This window comes from Pongo abelii, chromosome 10, assembly GCF_028885655.2.
Source record: "Pongo abelii isolate AG06213 chromosome 10, NHGRI_mPonAbe1-v2.0_pri, whole genome shotgun sequence".
Classification (NCBI taxonomy): Eukaryota; Metazoa; Chordata; class Mammalia; order Primates; family Hominidae; genus Pongo; species Pongo abelii.
In genome coordinates, this window is record NC_071995.2 from 37,959,563 (window position 1) to 37,980,471 (window position 20,909).

At 34.0% G+C, this 20,909-nt stretch overlaps 1 protein-coding gene across 4 annotated transcripts in view; it reads left to right on the top strand.

Moving 5' to 3' along the window:
- Positions 1-19,493, top strand: part of LRRK2 (leucine rich repeat kinase 2) — a 144,859-nt gene extending 125,366 nt beyond the window's left edge. For 2 of the 4 annotated variants that reach the window (XM_054527122.2, XM_054527123.2), the window contains exons 43-51: positions 1,080-1,180; positions 4,255-4,449; positions 5,472-5,665; positions 7,334-7,406; positions 10,477-10,661; positions 14,601-14,753; positions 16,042-16,254; positions 18,203-18,270; positions 18,836-19,493. In XM_054527122.2, the coding sequence (XP_054383097.1) occupies positions 1,080-1,180; positions 4,255-4,449; positions 5,472-5,665; positions 7,334-7,406; positions 10,477-10,661; positions 14,601-14,753; positions 16,042-16,254; positions 18,203-18,270; positions 18,836-18,957 (1,304 nt within the window). In that variant the 3' untranslated portion in view covers positions 18,958-19,493. Of the gene's footprint in view, positions 1-1,079; positions 1,181-4,254; positions 4,450-5,471; positions 5,666-7,333; positions 7,407-10,476; positions 10,662-14,600; positions 14,754-16,041 lie in introns of all 4 variants that reach the window. The other 2 variants (XR_008511898.2, XM_054527124.2) reach the window with 2 other exon arrangements.
- Positions 19,494-20,909: the final 1,416 nt, after the last annotated feature.

Consider the following 20,909-nt stretch of genomic DNA (forward strand, 5'->3'; position numbering starts at 1 on the left):
TGTATTTAATGTTATCAAAGCTCATTTGGAATGGTTGTCTCATGCTTTCAAGAAATTAGAGGACTTTATAATTCATTCCTTAACCATTACTTTAGTTCTCACCACAAAATAACATTTTAAATTTATTTAGCTTTTTCTCATATTTTCTGCTTTCCCTTTCATTTAAAAAATACTTTTGAGTGTACACAATGTGCCATGTACAGGAAATAGAGCTTTATCTTTTTTGGGTATAACTTCAAGATCATGGCAAAAGAAAACTTATTATTAATTGGATAAACCTTAGATATAATCTAGGTTATTTCCCTTATTTTACTAGTTTTCTAGTGAAAATATTCAGGTCTCTGCTGGGTACAGTAGCTCACACCTGTAATCCCAGCACTTTGGGAGGCCCAGGCAGGCAGATCACTTGAGGCCGGGAACTGGAGACCAGCCTGGCCAACATGGTGAAACCCTGTCTCTACTAAAAATACAAAAATTAGCTGGGCATGGTGGCACGTGCCTGTAGTCCCAGCTACCAAGGAGGCTGAGGCACGAGAATAACTTAAACCTGGGACGAGTTCCAGTGAGCCGAGATCGCGCCACTGCACTCCAGCCTAAGCAACAAAGTGAGACTCCATCTTAAAAAAAAAAAAAAATTCAGTTCTGTGCTCTGCATCAACCAGAATAAGCTACGCCTCTTATAAAAAACAGATGTGCACAAACCATCTGTGAGGACATAAGGATTAAATGCTTGCCTACTTTGAGTATTAAAATAAAAAGTAGAAGCTTAATTATTATATGAGTAAAAGTGTTTCCAAAGTCTATTTGAAATGCAGGTACGGAATGAAAATCTATTATTTTATTAAATTGTTATTTGGGTCTCTTTTTATTCCATTAAAAAAAATCTTTTTCCACATCTCTTAGTGGAGATCAAGTTAACAAAATTAGCTTTAATTTTGTGATAAGTAAATTTACATAAATATAGGATTATGGAGATTGTATTTTTCTTTGCAATGTCTGGACCTTTTATAAACATTGAGAGGAAATATAACCATTCTTACTTATTTAGTACGCTAGCATGATGTTTTTTAATGTTTTAGATCCAGTTAAAGAATATGGTTGTGCCCCATGGCCTATGGTTGAGAAATTAATTAAAAAGTGTTTGAAAGAAAATCCTCAAGAAAGGCCTACTTCTGCCCAGGTATTCTTGTAGTAAAGTTTTGTTAATATTTTGTACAGAACATCATTTGCATATATGCATATATATATATAATCTTCAAATATATATACTTAAACACATAAACACACAGAGACAGAATTAAAAATAGTTGTAAGGCAAACCTCCTATAATTTTCACCACCACAGGCACAAAAAAAGGACATTGCCAAAACCTCACATGCTCCCATATGCCTGTCTCCTCTTCTCTTCTTTGAAATGCCTGCCCATTATTTTGCCCATTTTTCTGTTGACTCTTTTGCCTACAAATCAAATCAGAAAAAAATTTTTATATATAACATACTAATCCTTTGTTGGTTTTATATGTTGCAATTTCTTTTTCGAGCTGGTGGCTTGCTTTTTAAATTTCCTGTAGGGTGCCTGTTAATGAATGGAATTTCTTAATTTTAATATATATAAATTTAACAATCCTTTTTTTTTCCTTCTTTTCCTGGTTATTCCTATTTGGTCCTGTTGTAGAGCCCATCTTTCTTTTAGAGCTACAAAAATATTTACCTGCAATTTCTTCAAAAATTTTAAAAGTTTGCTTTTGACAAGTTTTTAATCCATTGGAATTGACATTTTTATCTGTATCCCATTCATTTTTTTAATGTGGAAAACTAATTTTTTCAGCTTGATTTACTAAATAGCTTCTCCCCTTTTGTCCCATTGCTCTGATGTGTCCATTTTGTAATTTATTAAAGATAATGTGCATATCCACATGTACACTGTCTTCCACTGATCAACTCATTTATTTTTCCTCCAGTATTACCCTGTCTTAATTCCTGTAGCTTTATAATGGTCTCCTCTCCCTATTTATTTTTCTCATCCAGGAATATTTTAACCAGTCTTAGGCTTAGCTTTTCTATATAAAATTTAGAATCATGCTGTCAAATCTTATGAAAAACCACATTGTCGTTTGTATTGGTCTTGGATTGAATATGTTGACAATCTGGAGAGGATATCCTTATGATATTAAGTCTTTGTATTCTTTTTCTTATTTATTTATTTATTTATTTAATTAATTTATTTATTTTGAGACAGGGTCTCACTCTGTCATCCAGGCTGGAGTGCAGTGGCAGGATCACAGCTCAATGCAGCTTTGACCTCCTGGGCTCAAGTGATCCTGTCGCCTCAGTCTCCATCAGCCAATTGTGTGCCACCAGGCCTGGTTAACTTTTCCTTTAATTTTTTTGTAGAGAAAGGGGCTCACTTTTTTGCCCAGGCTGGTCTTGAACTCCTGGCCTCAAGCAGTCTTCCCTCCTAGACCTCCCAAAGTGCTGGGATTATAGGCATGAGCCACTGCACCTGGCCAAGTCTTCCTATTCTGGAATGGCACAAATTCTCTCTGTTTACTTAGGTCTTCTCAAGTGTCTTTCAATAAAGTTTTGTAATGCTACATACAGGTCTTGCATATCTTTTGCTGGATTTTCTTGCTGCAAATTGCTTTAAATGCAATTCATGGCTTGAGATTTGTTTTTTAACTGCCCAGTTAATGTAAATCTGGTCTATGAATTGTGTTGACAACAAGCTTGTGAATAGCAATTTTTCAGCAACCTTTTGCTCCCTCTCCCCCTCTCCCTGCACAGTCCCAGAACAACTTTCCCTATATACCAATGAAGGTGGAAATGTGGACAGGTTGATTTCTCTTTCTTGTTTATGTTGAATATGCCGTCCTTTGGGGTCCCAGCTTTATGGGTACAGTCCCTTTACTAAGACTGTCCATCTTGGGAAGGCCCTAGACTCCAACTTCTCTCCCATGGGCCCCACAAAGCATCCAAGAGTGTATATTTATTTTGTCTTACTTTGTCTTGGCAGACAAATGTCTTCAGGGCCAGTCTGGCTTTAGGGGTCAACTGACCTCTCTGGTTTCTGTCTCTCACTGTGATTTCGGCCTGATAATTCCTTATGGTGTCAGATCTTCAATGTTTTTAATACATTGTTTTTAAAAAAATCATTTAGCATTTTAAATTGTTTTTAGTTGGAAGATTTGCCCAAGTAACCTTGTCCACCATATTATCTGAAAGAGAACTCTTGTGATGTTTTACACTGATATACATTTTAATAAATGTGGGTTATCTTTATGTTGTGAGCTCTTGATTTTGTGTTATAATTAGTTGGAAAAGTTTTAACTTTAAATGTTCTGATCAAAATAGTCAAGTACAACTATAATGACTTTATCAAATATTACATAATTTTTTTCTCCTTGGTTTACTTGTTTTTTAATTTACATTACCATCAGTGTTAGTCACATGAACTTTTATATTTATGTCCACAGTAAAAATTTTTCATAGCTTGTTTTCTTTCTTGTTTTTTCATTTTCAATTATACTTCACCTATACTTAACAGAATACATAACAAATATATATATATGACAATATTAAAAAGCTTAGACATACTTATTTTATCTTTAAAATATAACATATACTAGGCAAGACAGGAAAACTCATCACTTTTATGAAATGAGGCACAGAGAGAGTGATGGGCTTTCTTGGTGTCTCCTGAGTGGCGGGCAGGTGGCCATGTCACAGCTCTAATCCCAGTTTCCTGACTTCTGGTTCTGTTTTCTTACGGTGCCTTCACACTCTCTCCAGATCATTAGTGTTTGAAGGACAAACATAAAAACAGAATCTAGAGATGACTTCTAAATTTTGTTACCAAAGACTGAAATTCCTGTTCCTTTCAACTACTAGAAGCTCAGCTAAATTGTTGGCCCAAGAGTTTTTCTCTCACTGGCGGTGGCTCTGCAATATAGAATTGCATGCAGAGTACCTCCTGACTCTGCTAAAATCCTGTTTAATTGACCCTTGAGATTTTCTTTTCAAGTTGAAAAAAATACTAAACATACCAAAGAGTATCAAGCACAGTTTAAAAATACATATTTGTCTTTTCATGTAATTTTATCTATAGTTTAGATTACTAATCTTGATGATCTAGTTGGGTTCCAGTTTAACAGTTTTAGGTTTTGCTTGACAGAGCTATAACATTTAAGTCTATATATTTTCAAGGGAAATGAGTAAACTTGGTAAGTACTGTTTTGTTATCTTTAAACTTTCTCAGGTCTTTGACATTTTGAATTCAGCTGAATTAGTCTGTCTGATGAGACGCATTTTATTACCTAAAAATGTAATTGTTGAATGCATGGTTGCTACGCATCACAACAGCAGGAATGCAAGCATTTGGCTGGGCTGTGGGCACACCGACAGAGGACAGCTCTCATTTCTTGACTTAAATACTGAAGGATACACTTCTGAGGTAAATCCAAATGCTCTTTAAATCTTTCATAATTTAAAGCATATACCAGTTAGAAAGTTACTTAGGAATAAATTAAATAAGAGCCAATTTATTCAATTGGATTATTATTCCATTAGGATTTTTATTCAATTAGCCTTCTGTTAGAACAAGAGTATTCAAGAGCAAGTGTGTTTTGCTTTAGAATCACAGCATATGTCTTAGCTCAGGGTCCCCAGAAACACAGCCTGAGATGGGTTATCTTGCACAAGTGATTTAAGGAAAGAGAATCTTAGAGGGAAGTAAAGGAAGCCAGAAAGGGCAGAGGAAAAAGCTCAGCAGAAATGTGGTTTCTGAAGAGGTCTAGCCTCAGTCTCTGCCCACAAGGAGCTCTGGAATATGAATAGTAGCATGGAACTTTCCCACCTCCAGGCAAGGGAGCCAGTCTTTCATTCTCACATATTATTCAGTCATTGGCTGCAATCTGCTGGGAGGTGGGGGTAGTGTAACTTTCAAGGCATTTCTGGGCAAGCTGCCTCCTGTCATCTGAGGGTATTCTGTGATAAATAGCACATCTCTGAACTATAGTAGCCAACACGCAGGGTAGCTGGGGATGGCGTACCTGATGGATAAAGGAGATCTGGACATGGCTTCTACAAGTGGATCAATACATTGTGTTGGCAAATGTAAAATAAATTTCTGGACTTCAAAGACAACCTAATATTTTGACTGCTGCCTGAAGATAAATATTGTGCCTCAACGTTAGTTCTGAGGTTAAACAATCTTCTTATATGGTTTGAAGGAATGATAATTCACACTGAAAAATAATTTTTAATTTTAGTTTCAGATGTCATCTTGATAGGCAAAACTTGTTTGCCAATTAACTCATTTATTGTTGAAAATTAAATAAAATTGGCATTGTTTTTAAAAGTAAATGCAAGAAAGCAAAAAGAGTTATGTTGATAACAGAATCCTTTATTCTGTGCAAGTTCTAGTTGCTTAAGCTTAAATCAAATCCTTGTAAGTATATTTTCTTTTCTTAACAGGAAGTTGCTGATAGTAGAATATTGTGCTTAGCCTTGGTGCATCTTCCTGTTGAAAAGGAAAGCTGGATTGTGTCTGGGACACAGTCTGGTACTCTCCTGGTCATCAATACCGAAGATGGGAAAAAGAGACATACCCTGGAAAAGATGACTGATTCTGTCACTTGTTTGTATTGCAATTCCTTTTCCAAGCAAAGGTATGGTAGTGAATTTGATCAATGGGGGAAATTACAGACCTTTTAAACGACTGAATTGTGTGCAGAATTGTTATTGCATCAGCAAAGATTGTTCATTTTTAACCTATTTTCATTGGTTTGCATATATTAAAGGGAATTGTGGAAGGTCACAGAGATATTTGTTGTTTTTCTGAATACAGATCTAACTGAGACAGTTATAAAATAAGTCAACCATTTCTTCAGGCCTACCAGCCCTGCTCCTGGTATTACCTCAACTGTGGCTCTATCTCTTTACTTCTCCTCAGATCAATGAATCTTTGTAGGGCCTCTTCAAGGATAAATTCTCATTCATTCATTCTTTGAATATATATATATTCAAAGAATATATATATATATATATATACACACACACACACACACACATATCCCATTGTGTGCCAGGCTTAAACATACCAGTTATCTAACTACCAAATTAAGAAAAAAATTAAATAAATGAATTAATAAATTCTTAATAGGTGAAAATGACTTAGCTCTTATCAGTTGCAGGGTTCTTGTCCTAAAGAACTATATCTACATAGCAAAATTTCAGGTGCGAGTTGTAGGTTGATGTCTGTAATATTTGGGGCAGGATGATTTCCAGGAGGCATTAAGATTGTACCCCATATATTTCTCTGGTTTAAGTTAGTACTGGAAAAAAAGTACTAGAAAAATGTGAAGCCTGTTTTTTGTACCTGAAATATCAACTCCACTGGCAGTTTCGGAGTAAATTATTTGAATATGGTCAAAGAAAAATTTCAATGGATGGAATTGGGCAAGGAAGACTTTATTCAAGCCTATCACAACAGGGGAGAGACATCAGACTGAACTAAACTCCACTGAAACAAAAGGTGGGAGAGTTTTAAGCACAGGGGTGAGCTAACGGAAAGGTACTGGAGCACCCTGTTGGAGGAAAGTGGGATCAGTTGTCAATGTGATTAGGCCATCTGTGTTTGCTAATTGTCCCTTCTTGAAGGTAGGCTCCTATTCTCCCACAGACACTGGGGAATTCCTTCCTTCCCTCCCTCCCTTCTTCCCTCCCTCCCTCCCTCCCTCCCTTCCTTCCTTCCTTCCTTCTTCTTTTTTTTTTTTTTTTTTTTTGAAGGAGTTTTGCTCTTGTTGCCCAAGCTGGAATGCAATGGCGTGATCTTGGCTCACTGCAACTTCCACCTCCTAAGTTCAAGCGATTCTCTAGCCTCAGCCTCCTGAGTAGCTGGGATTACAGGCGTGCACCACCAAACCCGGCTAATTTTTTATATTTTTAGTAGAAACGGAATTTCACCATGTTAGCCAGACTGATCTTGATCTCCTGACCTCAGGTGATCTGCCCACCGCGGCCTCCCGAAGTGCTGGGATTACAAGTGTGAGCCACCACGCCAGGCCTCTGTCTTGATAATTACATTTCAAAGGAATGGCTCCCAGGCCCTTGGAAAAGACATTCTTGGGGTATAAAACTGGAAAGAGTCGGGAAAAGGGGAAGAGAAAAAATTTATAATTGCAAGTCTTCTAAAGTAAATACTCTAAGAAAAGGGAGGTTAGGAGTTTATAGTTGAGAAGCCTATCTAAAGTTTAATAAAGTGGCGGAGAACATTAAGGCCATTTTAGTCAACATACATGTTCTTTTTGTAACAATTTCAACATTTTTCCTTTTAGCAAACAAAAAAATTTTCTTTTGGTTGGAACCGCTGATGGCAATTTAGCAATTTTTGAAGATAAGACTGTTAAGGTAAACGTTGAATGCATTCTACATCTAAATTTATTTTAAGTCTTTTGTTTTATATATATCTCACCCCCCTCTTATGGGATTATAAACTCCCTGACGGCAAGAATCATAAATTATGCTGTATTTGTATTGCGTCATAAAGTCTTGCACACAGTAGATCCTCTGAAAATACTTGCTGATTGACTGTATATTTTATATGAATGAACTAAGAATAAAATGATAAATGACATCTGATTGATAATGTTAGGAATGGAAATAATTCAATTTGTACATAACTGAGGCAGATAATTCCTTATAAATATATTGTGGAAAAAAAACTAAAAGATACTTAAGTTTTAAATATGGCTTGCCATTAACTTTTTCTTAAGCATTGAAGAAATCATTTAATTTTCTGTTCTTCAGATTCCTATTTAGTCATTAAAGCATTCATTTCTCTATCCATCTATTCATCTTTGGTTCCATCTATTCACTCAACTTCCTACCCGTTCATTCTCCTATTACCAAAAAGCTTATTATCTGATGAGAGACAGGGAAGTAGAGTATAACCCTTAGGTTATTTCTTATGTAATTTTTACATGGGAAAAAGAATAGATTGAATGTAACAATAATATTTTGAATATGACTTAAATTTTTTTATGTATAATATTTGTACATATTTATGGGGTACATGTGATATGTTGTTACATGCATAGAGTGTGTAATGATCAAGTCAGGGTATTTAGGATATCCATCACCATGAGCATTTATTTCTCTGTGTTGAGAACATTTCAAGTCTCCTCTTCTAGTTATTTTGAAATGTTTTTAACTGTAGTCATTTTATTGTACTATTGAACATTAGAACTTACTCCTCCTATCTAGCTGTATGTTTGTACCCATTAACCAGCCTCTCTTCATCCTCCCCTTCTCCCACACACCCATATCCTCCCAAGCCTCTGGTAACTATCATTCTACTCTCTATCTCCATGAGATCAACTTTTTTAGCTCCCCCATATGAGTGAGTACATGTGATATTTTTCTTTCTGTGCTTGGCTTATTTCATTTAACATAATGACCTCCAGTTCCATCCATGTTGCTGTATATGACATGATTTCATTCCTTTTTATGGTCAAATAGTATTCCATTATGTAAATACACACATTTTCTTTATGCATTCATTCATTCATGGGCGCTTAGGTTGATTCCATTTTTTTAGCTATTGTGAATAGTGCTGCAATAAACATGGGTATATAGGAATCCCTTTGATATACTGATTCCCTTTCCTTTAGATTAGTATCAGTAGTGACATTGTTGGATTGTATGGTAGTTCTATTTTTAGTTTTTTTGAGAAATTGCCATTCTGTTTTCCATAGTGGCTATAGCAATTTACATACCCACCAACAGCACATGGGCATTCATTTTTTTCCGCATCCTTGCCAGCATGTTATTTTTTGTCTTTTTTATAATAGCCATTCTAATTGGGTGAAGAAGATTTCATTGTGGTTTTCATTTGCATTTTTACTGATGATTAGTTAATGTTGAGCATTTTTTTTTCATATATCCATTGGCCGTTACTATGTCTTCTTTTGGAAATGTCTATTTAGATCCTTTGCCAACTTTTTGTTTTGTTTTAAGACAGGGTCTTGCTCTCTCACCCAGGCTGGCTCACAGTGGCATGATCATAGCTCATTGCAGCCTTGACCGTCTGCACTCAAGTGATCCTCCAACATCAGCTTCATGAGGAGCTGGGACTACAGGCATGTGCCACCATACCTAGCTATTTATTTTTTGTAGAGATGCGGCCCCACTATGTTGTCCAGACTGATCTCAAACTCCTGGGCTCAAGCAATCCTCTTGCCTCATCTTCTCAAAGTGCTGGGATTACAGGCGTGAGCCACCGCACCCAGCCCTTTGCCTACTTTTCAATGGAGTTCTTTTTTTCTTTTTTTCCTGTTGAATTGCTTTTTCGAGTTGCTTGTGTATTCTGGATGAATAGTTTGCAAATATTTCCTCCCATTTAATGGATCCTCTCTATATTGTTGATAGTTTCCTTTGCTGTGCAGAAGCTTTTTAGTTTATTATAGTCCCATTTGTCTAATTTTGTTTTTGTTGCCTGTGCTTTTGGGATCTTAACCATAAACTCTTTGTCTAGACCAATGTTCTGAAATGTTTCCCCTGTTTCCTTTTAATAGTTTCATAGCTTCTGGTCTTACATTTAAGTCTTTAATCCATCTTGAGTTGATTTTTGTAAATGGTGAGAGAGTGGGGCCTAGTTTCATCCTTCTGCATACTGATATCCAGCTTTTCCAGCACAATTTATTGAAGATGGTATTCTTTCTCCCATGTATGCTTTTGGTGCCTTTGTTGAAAATCAGTTAGCTCTAAATATGTGGGTTTATTTCTGGGTCCTCTACTTTGGTCTACGTGTCTGTGTTTTTGCCAATACTGTGCTGTTTTGGTTACTCTAGCCTTGTAATATATTTTCAAGTCAGGTAGTTTGATGCCTCCAGCTTTGTTCTTTTTGCTCAGGATTGTTTTGGCTATTTTGGCTCTTTTTCGGTTCCATTCAAGTTTTAGAAATTTTTTTTCTATTTCTGTGAGAAATATCATTGGAGCTTTCATGGGAATTTCATTGAATCTGTAGATTGCTTTGGGTAGTATGGTCATTTTAACAATATTAATTCTTCCAGTCTGTGAACATGGATATCTTTCCATTTGTTTGTGTCCTCTTCAGTTTCTTTCATGTTTTTCAGGTTTCCTTATAGAGATTGTTCATCATCTTTGTTAAATTTACTCCTAGGTATTTTATTAATTTTTTGTAGCTACTTTAAATGGGATTGCTTTCTTGGTTTTTCAGCTACTTTGTTGTTGTTGTATAGATATGCTACTGATTTATGTGTGTTGATTTTGAATCCTTTACTGTACTTATTTATCAGAACTAAGAGTTTTTTTATGGAATCTTTAGGTTTTTGAGTTTTAATTTTAATATCTCTAATCATTTAAGATGGAAAGTAGTTTTTTGAAAGCACAGATTTTATAGAGTTTTGTTCTGTGGATACTCAATTTGCTGAGTGTGTTTTCTTTTTTTTTGGAAAAGCTTAAAGGAGCTGCTCCTTTGAAGATACTAAATATAGGAAATGTCAGTACTCCATTGATGTGTTTGAGTGAATCCACAAATTCAACGGAAAGAAATGTAATGTGGGGAGGATGTGGCACAAAGATTTTCTCCTTTTCTAATGATTTCACCATTCAGAAACTCATTGAGACAAGAACAAGCCAACTGTAAGTTATTTTTTATCTGTACAAGTAATTTATCATTATACTTATGTTTATTCCTTATAATCATTAATAATACTGTTGATAATTCATAAGGAAGATCTTTTAAAATGCATAATTTATTTTCTATCATAAAATTAAACTTTCATTACAAAAATTTTGAAAATTCCAGAAAGCAGAAGGGTATTTTTAAAAAGTCACTCAGCCTAATCACTTTTAGGGGTAAAATATGTAAACTCATTGTAATCTTAGTAGTATTTATCAATCTAAATTTTATAACAATTTTTATTATCTGTGTTTCAAATTAGACATGAAATTGGAAGACAATCAACTTTGTATTTCACCAAATTCATGGACTATACATATGCAATTTGGGTAACTTCCATTAAGTATTGATTGTAGGAAAGATAGACAGCAAGTATTCTTGCTTGTCTCAAGTTGTTTCTGGATTTGATAATTATACAGATGTCTACTCACAACCAAGTTAGTGATACCAGTTTCAAACAAGAATAAAATAAAATATTAATATAAACCTCTTTCAAGTTTGCTTTTTTCAGTGGTATTTTAATCAAATCTTTGCAGTTGGTTCTTATTTATCACATTCCTCAGTGATAAGCAGTATAGGATAAGAGCATAAATCATAGTTCAGATATTGCTTTGCCATCTATTGGTTTTGTGAACTTGGGCAATAACCTTTCACATCTTCAGTCATCTCTTACCTGAGGATTGTAATATTCTCTATCTCAAAGAGATATTTGGAGGAGTAAATAAGAATGTTAATATATGGATCTTAATTAACATAATGACCAGCACCTGGTAAGCTGTCAATAAACATTAGCTATTGTTATTATCCTAGGAATATCCTAGTTTCCCATTATCCATCAAATTTCCCAAGATTGGCACTTGGGAGTAATCTTTGACTCCTTTGTTTTTTGCTCCCGTTATCCACTTGACCCTCCTAATTGTCATTTGAATCTTTGTACTTCTCACTGTTCTCAGTGCTGCTACCATGGGCCAGACTGCCATCCATCATCTGTGGCCACATTAACAAGAGCATCCAGTTCTCACCCTCTGATTATACTCTCTTCAACCTATTTTCAGCATTGCAGACAGAGGGACCTTTCTAAAATATACATCAATCTGATACAATTCTCCTGCTTGAAACCCTTCGGTGGCTCCCATTGTCCTTTATATGAAGTCCAAATTCCTTAAGACAGCCTACTGGGCCCTTCATAATTCAGTGCTTGCTTACCTGTCTAGATTCATGTTTTGCAACCTTTTTGCCATCTGTGCTTTACCCAAACTGAAATTGACTCAGATCTCTAAGACAACCTGTTACCTTTCACCCCCAGCCTTTGAATGTGGTCTTCTCTTTACCTGGATGACTGTTATGCCCCCTGCCTATTTCAGTCCAAACGCCACTTGCTCTGAGTGGCAGGTTAGGTGACTTTGTGCTTCCATTGCATCTAATGTTTTCCTTCACAATAGCTATAATTGTATTTGTTAAAGTAGTTTCTTAATACCACTAAGTCTACTGGTTTTCAACATTGACTGTGCATTTAGAAACCACTAGGTAGCTGAAAATAATATGATACCTGAGCCCTACCTCAGACCAATTAAATCAGACCAGTTAAGCCTGGGATGGGGATCAGACTAGTTTTTTTTTTTGTTTTTTTTTTCAGGTTCTCAAGTGATTCTAAAGTATATTTGAGGTTAAGATATACTGTGCACTGCAGTATATTATAAGTTCCCATGAATGAGGATTTTTATTTCTGTCTTTACATATTTGTTTACTAGTATGTGGTTAACATTTGGATCAACTCATTCTCATTCTGTAATACCCACATTTTAAAAAATGAATGTAAAAATGTATTTTATTATTTTTATTTTTCAAATTTAATTTTAGATTCCAGGGATACATGTACAGGTTTGTTACAAAGGTATAATGCGTGATGCTGAGGTTTGGAATACAACTGAACTAACAACCCAGAAAGTGATAATAGTACTCGACAGGTAGTTTTTCATCCTTGCTCCCCTTCCTGTAATTTCCACTTTTAACCCAATTATACAAGCCTAAAAACCTTTAAAAAGAAAGGGCCTCCAGTTTATTTTTTTATTTCATAGCACATTTTATGGGATTATGGATATCAATTAACTCTTTAAAGTTCCATATAAGATTTGGAGCATAGATGCTTTACTAGAGAGCATCCATAAAGATCAAGCTCTCAAAGATGCTCATCTCCCAAAAGAGATTGGGACCTAGATGCATAAACACTTAGATATAAATATTTGCTCTCTTCTGAACAAGTATCTCCTGTGGCCTTGGTCTCTACCCCACGAAACAGACATCACATCACTAATCAGGGGTTGCCTCATCATCAGTACCCTCATCATCATCAGTACACACCTACTGAGAGGCATATTGGGTAATGAAAGATGACTGCCTTTGAAGCCGGAAGACTCCACAGGACTTTTGGAGTTCTAGGTCTGCAACATGTTTTTAGTCCTAGGTCGGCAAGCATGATGTTAGTCATAGGACCTTGAGCAAATTATTTAGCATTTGTACATGTTTCTTTCTACTATTAAAATCATTGAAATTTATCATATTTTATGTTTTTTTATTAAGGATCAAGCAAGATAACACACAAAAGTATTTTATAAAATATGGAAATTCCATGCAAAACTTTGTCCTAATTGGAACTATTTTCTATTAAATACAGCAAACATCCAGGAAGGAATTACGTAAAGCGTAGTGGCTCTCTGACAACACATCATATTTTTATCTCCTTTTCCAGAATAGAAAGAAAAGGGGGAGGAAAAAAGATCTTCCTACTCTAGGATATACTAATGATTGTTAAATCTTTATGGTATTTTCATGTTATCTATCTGATTTAAATGCAATTTTGACTACTTTTACATATTCCTCATTGTTCATTCATACTATAGTGCCTTCTTCCATTCCCCCACTTAACAGACTGCTTGGTTGTATCAGAGGTGCTTATCTGTGCAACTGTTTACTGGACGAGGGGTATGTAGAAAATACATTGTCCTCATCCTTATGAAATTACACTCATAATCTAGTGTGAGGGATGCACTAATAAAGACAATTTTACATTTAATAAGGTCTATATATGACAGTGACACTAGTGGGGAAAAGGGACTGGTTGGTCTATTTTGATAGGTCAGGGAAGAAATCCAGAGGAGCCGACATTTAAGTGAATCCTCAAAGGCCAAGTAGGAGTTTGCCATGCTGATGTGGCCCAAGGTAGCCAATCTGTTTGTGAAATATGTACAATGCCAGATGTCTTAGGTTGAAAGGGAAATATTTTAAGGTGTTTGTAATTTTTCTTTATGTTTAAAAGGGGAAAATGGCAAATATTTTACTTTCTGTTTATGTTTAGATGATGTGGATTTTTGTTTCCTATAATTTGACTGGCTTAACTGCAAAGATATCCCTTGCTTTAAAATTTGAAGACACTGCAACTAAATTTTATTTCAGCATTTTATATTTTATAACTCTATGTATAAAAGGCTAACACTTAGTTTTCTGAGCATTCATGAAACAAAGTTTTGCAAGAACATTCAAAAGTTACAGATATTATAATATTTCCTTCAGAAATTCAGATATAGTATAAAATTCTACAAAGAGCCACATAGAATTGAAACTAAAAGTAAGACCAAAGTAAACATTGGACATAATCTTTATTTTATTATCACAAGAAATTAATATAAAGTAACCAAAAGTAAGTGAAGTACCAAAGCATGTTATATATTCAATTAAGAATGGTTAGGGAAGAATATGAAATAATTGCAATAGTCTAGCTTGTTTAGTTTCCAAAATAGTGTTTTTACATGCATTAAGAACTAATATAAGGTTGTATTACACGCAGAAATTTTAAGAAGAAAACAAATAGTGATGACTTTCTATTTTTTTTTTCTCTGTAGGTTTTCTTATGCAGCTTTCAGTGATTCCAACATCATAACAGTGGTGGTAGACACTGCTCTCTATATTGCTAAGCAAAATAGCCCTGTTGTGGAAGTGTGGGATAAGAAAACTGAAAAACTCTGTGAACTAATAGACTGCGTGCACTTTTTAAGGTAAATTCCTTGGTTTTTAATTTTATTCCCAAAAGAATTATCTTTGCACTTCATGTGTCACAGAGGAAGGATTTTTCTTCCTTTCTGCCTCTGAATAGAAAATTTTTTTTTAATGCAGAAAAAAATTTGTAATGCTTCTCAGCACCATCTTTTCAGATCAGGAAAATTTTGTCTTGTGAAAATAAAAGAATAGGCACATAATGTGCATAGTTTTCTCACGATATTACAAAGAATGTTCTCGAATGAAAATAGTACATTATTGAAAATGAGGATACTGGAGTCTCTGCTAGCTTTGATGCAGTTCTGTCACAGTGTCAAATATACTATTTATAATTAAATTATGGGCCCCAGGATTATCTGCTCTAAAGAAAAAGAGTCACAAAATAATAGACGAATATGGGGGGAAATGCAATGGACTGACCAAGGCGCTAACTAAGGAGTGGGGATCAAGACCCCAGAATGAGAGCATAGTGCTTAGTCTGATGCAGCCTGTGAGTGACAATTCCATAGCAAGCACATTCTTTCTGTGCTGGTGCTGAGAAACAGGACCATTTTCAAGCTTGTTTGCTAGCCACTTTATATTTTTATTTTGTTTTGATTTTACCATATAGATCTATGATACTCTTGAGAACATTTTAGATTACACACTATATCTGTAAAAGGAGACTTCAAAGTTTCCTTTCTTAGATTCATCTGACAGTTTTTCTATGGATTGTGAGAAGGGCTCACAGTTTATGTTCAGAAGGGCCACCAGGTCTCCTTGATAAAGGGTTCCTTACTTCCTGAAGTACCAACACGATTTGGATTCTTTTATTTCTGGACACTTCATTTTTGTCGTGAATTAGACTATTCACTGGTTCTGGGAAAAAATTCAGTGGTTTGTATCGATATCTTCTACATGTGAATGACTATAATTTTATGTTCCTTTGTAACATTGAGACTTCATGTAAAACTTTTGAATCTAACTTTTTTTTTCTTTATCCTGAGCACATGTATGCTATTTTTACTGAATTAGATAGCTTTGGTATTTTAAAAATTGTATACCTCTTATTCATAATTTCCTGAAAATGAAGGGCTATTGTTATCTTTGATAATTTATGCTTCAAGTAAAGAAATGTGGCTCTTTGGCATTCTGTGTTTAGCAAAATTTGCTTTGTATAATTTTAATGATGCATGATGGTGGTGGTGTCGTTTTAATAATTTAAAATGTTATTTATGTTATTATATGTAAATAGCATTTCTCTCTTAATTGGTGGTAAAATTATTAATGTATACTTTGTGGTTCTAGGGAGGTAACAGTAAAAGAAAACAAGGAATCAAAACACAAAATGTCTTATTCTGGGAGAGTGAAAACCCTCTGCCTTCAGAAGAACACTGCTCTTTGGATAGGAACTGGAGGAGGCCATATTTTACTCCTGGATCTTTCAACTCGTCGACTTATACGTGTAATTTACAACTTTTGTGATTCGGTCAGAGTCATGATGACAGCACAGCTAGGCAAGTTTCTTTCCTTTAGATATTTTTCATATTCTCTAAGTCTTATAAAATATGCCTTTATTTTATGTTTATATTTTCTCTGAACTTTCCAGTGTCATTTGGATGGTCTTGGAGGGTCACACAGTGAAACATAAGACTGGTGTAAATTGTGAATAGGGTCATTACAGAAATGGAGGGAGTAAATGCTCTCAGTACCACAAGAGAAGCAGATTACTGCAGCTGAACACTCAGTTTGGGTCTTACTTGCTTTTTTCCTTTTTACCTAAGGCAAAAATGGGAAATACATGGTGTTGAATATATTTTACTTTTTGAACAAAGAAAATAAAGAAATGTTTGTTTTAATCATAGCCTAGCCTCCCAGCTTGTTAAAGAATCTCATTTGGTTTTTCATTCTATAACAAATCTTTATTCTTGCAGCAATACGTGCTGAACCGCACAACCTACAAATATTGACAAATCATATTTTACTCAAACTTTGTCTTTTTTTGCTTCTATTTTTCTATTTAAATATGATGAAATCATGATAGCACATAAAATATATTTTCTGCATAAATATATTTGTGTTTTCCTTTGATAATAATTTGTTTTAGAAAGTAACAATAATAGCATAAATACAAAAGTTTACAAAAACAACACTATGGGGTTTAATTCTGAAAAAAACTAGAATTTATGTAACTTTAGCAAATAATGAATGTTTTGAACATGGTGAAGAAAATAGATTCATTGTCAAGTATGTGTGAAAGAGGAACATGTGTTTCTATAGCACCTTCACCTATTTTTCATTTATAGACTTTAGAGTTGCACAGAAGGAGTTAGAATTAGATGCTCTTAATGACTGTGAACTATTAAGATACATGTCCACACAAGCAGAGCAGTAGGTCTCTCGGTCTGTCAATAGGTTGTCTCCGTAGTCTTATTCTACCGAAGTTGTTGCATTCTCTAGTTGAATTGTATGTACTTTGGGACCCAAATAGCTTGCTTATAACTGAAGTTATAGTGGAATTTCAATGGGTTATAGTTTGATTTTAAAATAAAGATCAATTTGAAGATAGCCTACAAGGTGCTGCATGAGCTGGCTTCACTGTACCTCTCCTGCCTCCATCATCCACCACATTCCTACCAGATCTTTCTTGTCTAGATGAACATGCAGTTCTTCTCAATTACTGTGCTGTATTTTGCCTCAGGGATTTGCACGTGCTGTTTATTTCTTTGCTTAGTTAACGTAGCTTTTTTTCATGCTTAGTTAACTCATACGCTTTGAAATGTTAGCTCCTGTGTCAAAACCTCTGAGAAGCCAACACTGATTAGGTCAACGTTCCCACTTTGGGTTCCCATAACAGCTTCCTTGCATAGTTTAGATCATAGTCATATATATATATTTTTTCATTAATGCTAGTCTCTTCACTAGAATATAAACTCCAAGACGGTTGGGTTAGTGTGTTTTTGTTTACCCCTTTATTCCCAGGATCTAGCCTAGGGCCTACATAGAAGACTTTTGATGCAAATTTGTTGAATAAATTAGTGAATGATTTGAAAAGAAAATATGATATTTTGACATAGTATCAGTATATCCATCCATCTAAGTGTCCATCTAAATACTCATATTTGTACCTTACCATATCCAAAGAACTTTTCACGCACATTACCTCGTTTAACATTTTAACTTTGGGAAGGGTAGTGTATAAATACTAAGCCTATTTTATAGAAAGGTTAAGCTGTTTTCTCAGACTCACATAATTAAGAATTGCAGCAAGGAGTGGATCACAGATTTTGTTATTTTTTAAAAAAATGGTCTTTATTCAATATAATTGAAGGGTCACCTAGAAAATAGAATTGTGAATTCAGTTCCAAGGTATTTGTGTCTTAAACTATGAACAACTTTACTTTTTTTTCAGGCCAGTTTAATGTATAGTTTTAACAGAAAACTTACGTATTTTGTTTTGTAAAGGAAGCCTTAAAAATGTCATGCTGGTATTGGGCTACAATCGGAAAAGTACTGAAGGTACACAACAGCAGAAAGGTAACATTTAGAAGGATACTGTTTTCCAAACAGGGCAATGACGTGAATGATGGTAACATATTATGTGTTTCATAAATTTGTAGAAAATATTACATATGGTATAATCAGGAATTTTAATTGGTAGTTTATAGTGTAAAGAACTTAGACATAAATTTTCAAAATTACAAGTAATACGAAGTGTTAAATATTTATATTTTCAGATGAAGTAGAGGTGTCAATCACTAGCTCAACCTTAAACGAGATGTGAATATTTTTTACAACTTATCTGTATCTACATAATGTCTAATTTTGAACAGTGTTTGAAAAGCTTTTATTTCTTTTAGAATATGAAATGTTAATTTATTAAATGTCCATGATCTTCTTGAAATTTAGTAGTTTCTATAATGTATTATAAAACTTTTCCAAGTATAGTTTTTTATAAATAATAATTTAGTACATTAGTTATCACTGTGTTTATATTTACATTTATCTAAGTCAGCTAAAAATACATGAGCCAAACTGAAATAAAATAAGAATGTTTTATGATGGATCTTTGAAACATGATTTCATTTTTTTCTTTTTCTAGAGATACAATCTTGCTTGACTGTTTGGGACATCAATCTTCCACATGAAGTGCAAAATTTAGAAAAACACATTGAAGTGAGAAAAGAATTAGCTGAAAAAATGAGAGGAACATCTGTTGAATAAGAGAGAAATAGGAATTGTCTTTGGATAGGAAAATTATTCTCTTCTCTTGTAAATATTTATTTTAAAAATGTTCACATGGAAAGGGTACTCACATTTTTTGAAATAGCTCATGTGTATAAAGGAATGTTATTATTTTTAATTTAAATATATGTAAAGATACTTACCAGTAAATGTGTATTTTAAAGAACTATTTAAAACACAATGTTATATTTCTTATAAATACCAGTTACTTTTGTTCATTAATTAATGAAAATAAATCTGTGAAGTACCTAATTTAAGTACTTATACTAAAATTTATAAGGCCAATAATTTTTTGTTTTCTTGTCTGTAATGGAGGTAAACTTTATTTTAAATTCTGTACTTAAGACAGGACTATTGCTTGTTGATTTTTCTAGAAATCTGCACGGTATAATGAAAATATTGACAGTTTCCCATGTAATATATTCCTTCTTAGATTGCATCGAAATGCACTATCATATATGCTTGTAAATATTCAAATGAATTTGCACTAATAAAGTCCTTTGTTGGTATGTGAATTCTCTTTGTTGCTGTTGCAAACAGTGCATCTTATACAACTTCACTCAATCCAAAAGAAAACTCCATTAAAAGTACTAATGAAAAAACATGACATACTGTCAAAGTCCTCATATCTAGGAAAGACACAGAAACTCGCTTTGTCACAGAAACTCTCTGTGTCTTTCCTAGACATAATAGAGTTGTTTTTGAACTCTATCTTTGAATGTGGATACCCTGAATTTTGTATTAGTGTAAATACAGTGTTCAGTCCTACAAGTGATATTTTTATTTTTTTATTCATACCACTAGCTACTTGTTTTCTAATCTGCTTCATTCTAATGCTTATATTCATCTTTTCCCTACATTTGTGGTGCTGCAGATCCTACATCATTCAGATAGAAACCTTTTTTTTTTTTCAGAATTATAGAATTCCACAGCTCCTACCAAGACCATGAGGACAAATATCTAACACTTTTCAGTTGCTGAAGGAGAAAGGAGCTTTAGTTATGACGGATAAAAATATCTGCCACCCTAGGCTTCCAAATTATACTTAAATTGTTTACATAGCTTACCACAATAGAAGTACCAGGGCCAAATACCTATGTAATAATTTGAGGTCATTTCTGCTTTAGGAAAAGTACTTTTGGTAAATTCTTTGGCCCTGACCAATATTCATTATTTCAGACAATTCCCTGTGATAGGACAACTAGTACATTTAATATTATCAGAACTTATGGCATTTTACTATGTGAAAACTTTAAATTTATTTATATTAAGGGTAATCAAATTCTTAAAGATGAAAGATATTCTGTATTTTAAAGGAAGCTATGCTTTAACTTGTTATGTAATTAACAAAAAAACATATATAATAGAGCTCTTTGTTCCAGTGTTATCTCTTTCATTGTTACTTTGTATTTGCATTTTTTTTACCAAAGACAAATTTAAAAAATGAATACCGTATTTAAATGGAATAATAAAGTTTTTAAAAGCATGTTTATGAATTTTTAAACTTTGTGATAGTGTTTTGCTTTTCACATGTAGGTCTGTTATCCATCTCGTAGGAAACTTTGTATTAATTTGTATATGGGGCATTCCACAATAAGAAAGTGCAACTAAAGTTTTTTCCTTGATAATTTATGGAATATTTAAATTTAATTTTCTATAATACATATAGTTGCCAGGATCCCAGGACAAAATCTGATGGGCATGATACATTCTATTTTCAAGTTCTCTTAAAAAGTTTTTGTAAGTAAACTTGTTTGCTCTTGAGTACTGAAACAAAATATAAGACTTTAGAGCAAATGACGTATACAAAAAATAGGCACAGTCACTTCAAGTGTTTTCTGATTAGAAGCCTGAAATAACTTGCTAATTATGATCAAAATACAAGCGCATTATCATAACAAAATATTCTTTTGGGAAAATTTTGAATTAAG